The sequence below is a fragment of the Metopolophium dirhodum genome, chromosome 1 (genome assembly GCF_019925205.1).
Source record: "Metopolophium dirhodum isolate CAU chromosome 1, ASM1992520v1, whole genome shotgun sequence".
NCBI lineage: Eukaryota > Metazoa > Arthropoda > Insecta > Hemiptera > Aphididae > Metopolophium > Metopolophium dirhodum.
The window spans coordinates 28,464,230-28,464,945 of NC_083560.1; the positions used below are offsets into that span (position 1 = coordinate 28,464,230).

At 39.4% G+C, this 716-nt stretch overlaps 1 protein-coding gene across 1 annotated transcript; it reads left to right on the plus strand.

Moving 5' to 3' along the window:
* The first annotated feature begins 299 nt into the window (after positions 1-299).
* On the plus strand, positions 300-716 carry LOC132935465 (GATA zinc finger domain-containing protein 15-like). The gene has a single exon (XM_061002030.1). The coding sequence runs from the start codon at positions 300-302 to the stop codon at positions 714-716; it is 417 nt and encodes a 138-aa protein (XP_060858013.1).

Below are 716 nucleotides of genomic sequence, written 5' to 3' on the forward strand. Positions count from 1 at the left end.
ATCCCAGTACATTGGAACAATGTTTCAAAACGGCGATCGATGAGATGCTCGAATATGAGTCAAAAGTAGAAATGGATAAATTGCAGAGACAAATTGGTAATGGAAAACAGGCAGACGTCAATAACGAGGAAAAACGACAAAATGGTGGTAATACAAATAACGCAGTTAATCGCGGATGAAACAGTAATTCAAATCAAAGCAATAGAAATAATAATTTCAACGGGTATAACAACAGATATGTTAACCACAACAACCGCAATAATTATGGGAATAACAATCAGAGTGGATATGGCTCACACATGGTTAATCGCGGCGGTTATCGAGGCGGAAACGGCTATGGACGGAATTTCAATGGCAATAATGTACAACAAAATAATTTTAACCGAGGCACCGGATGCTACACTTGTGGTAGATCTAATCACATAGCACGAGATTGCTGGAGCAATCGACCTAATGCGCAACAAAATACGTATAACAATAATCGTGTAAACGGCACGCGCCATGCGAACAACAACAATAATGTTCGTAGGGACAATAACAATACTCAGGGTGTATTTTGCAGTTACTGCAATAAGATAGGTCATGAAATTTCAAACTGTTATACAAAACAGAAAAACGAAAGAAGCACGTCGGGAAACGCCAACGGACCATCACCAGTGGGAGTCAGATTGGTCCAAGAAATAGTTCAAGACCCACACATATCACAGCAAAATTAA

Coding starts and splice junctions, on each gene's coding strand:
- LOC132935465 (XM_061002030.1), top strand. CDS start 300: ATGGTTAATCGCGGCGGTTATCGAGGCGGAAACGGCTATGGACGGAAT.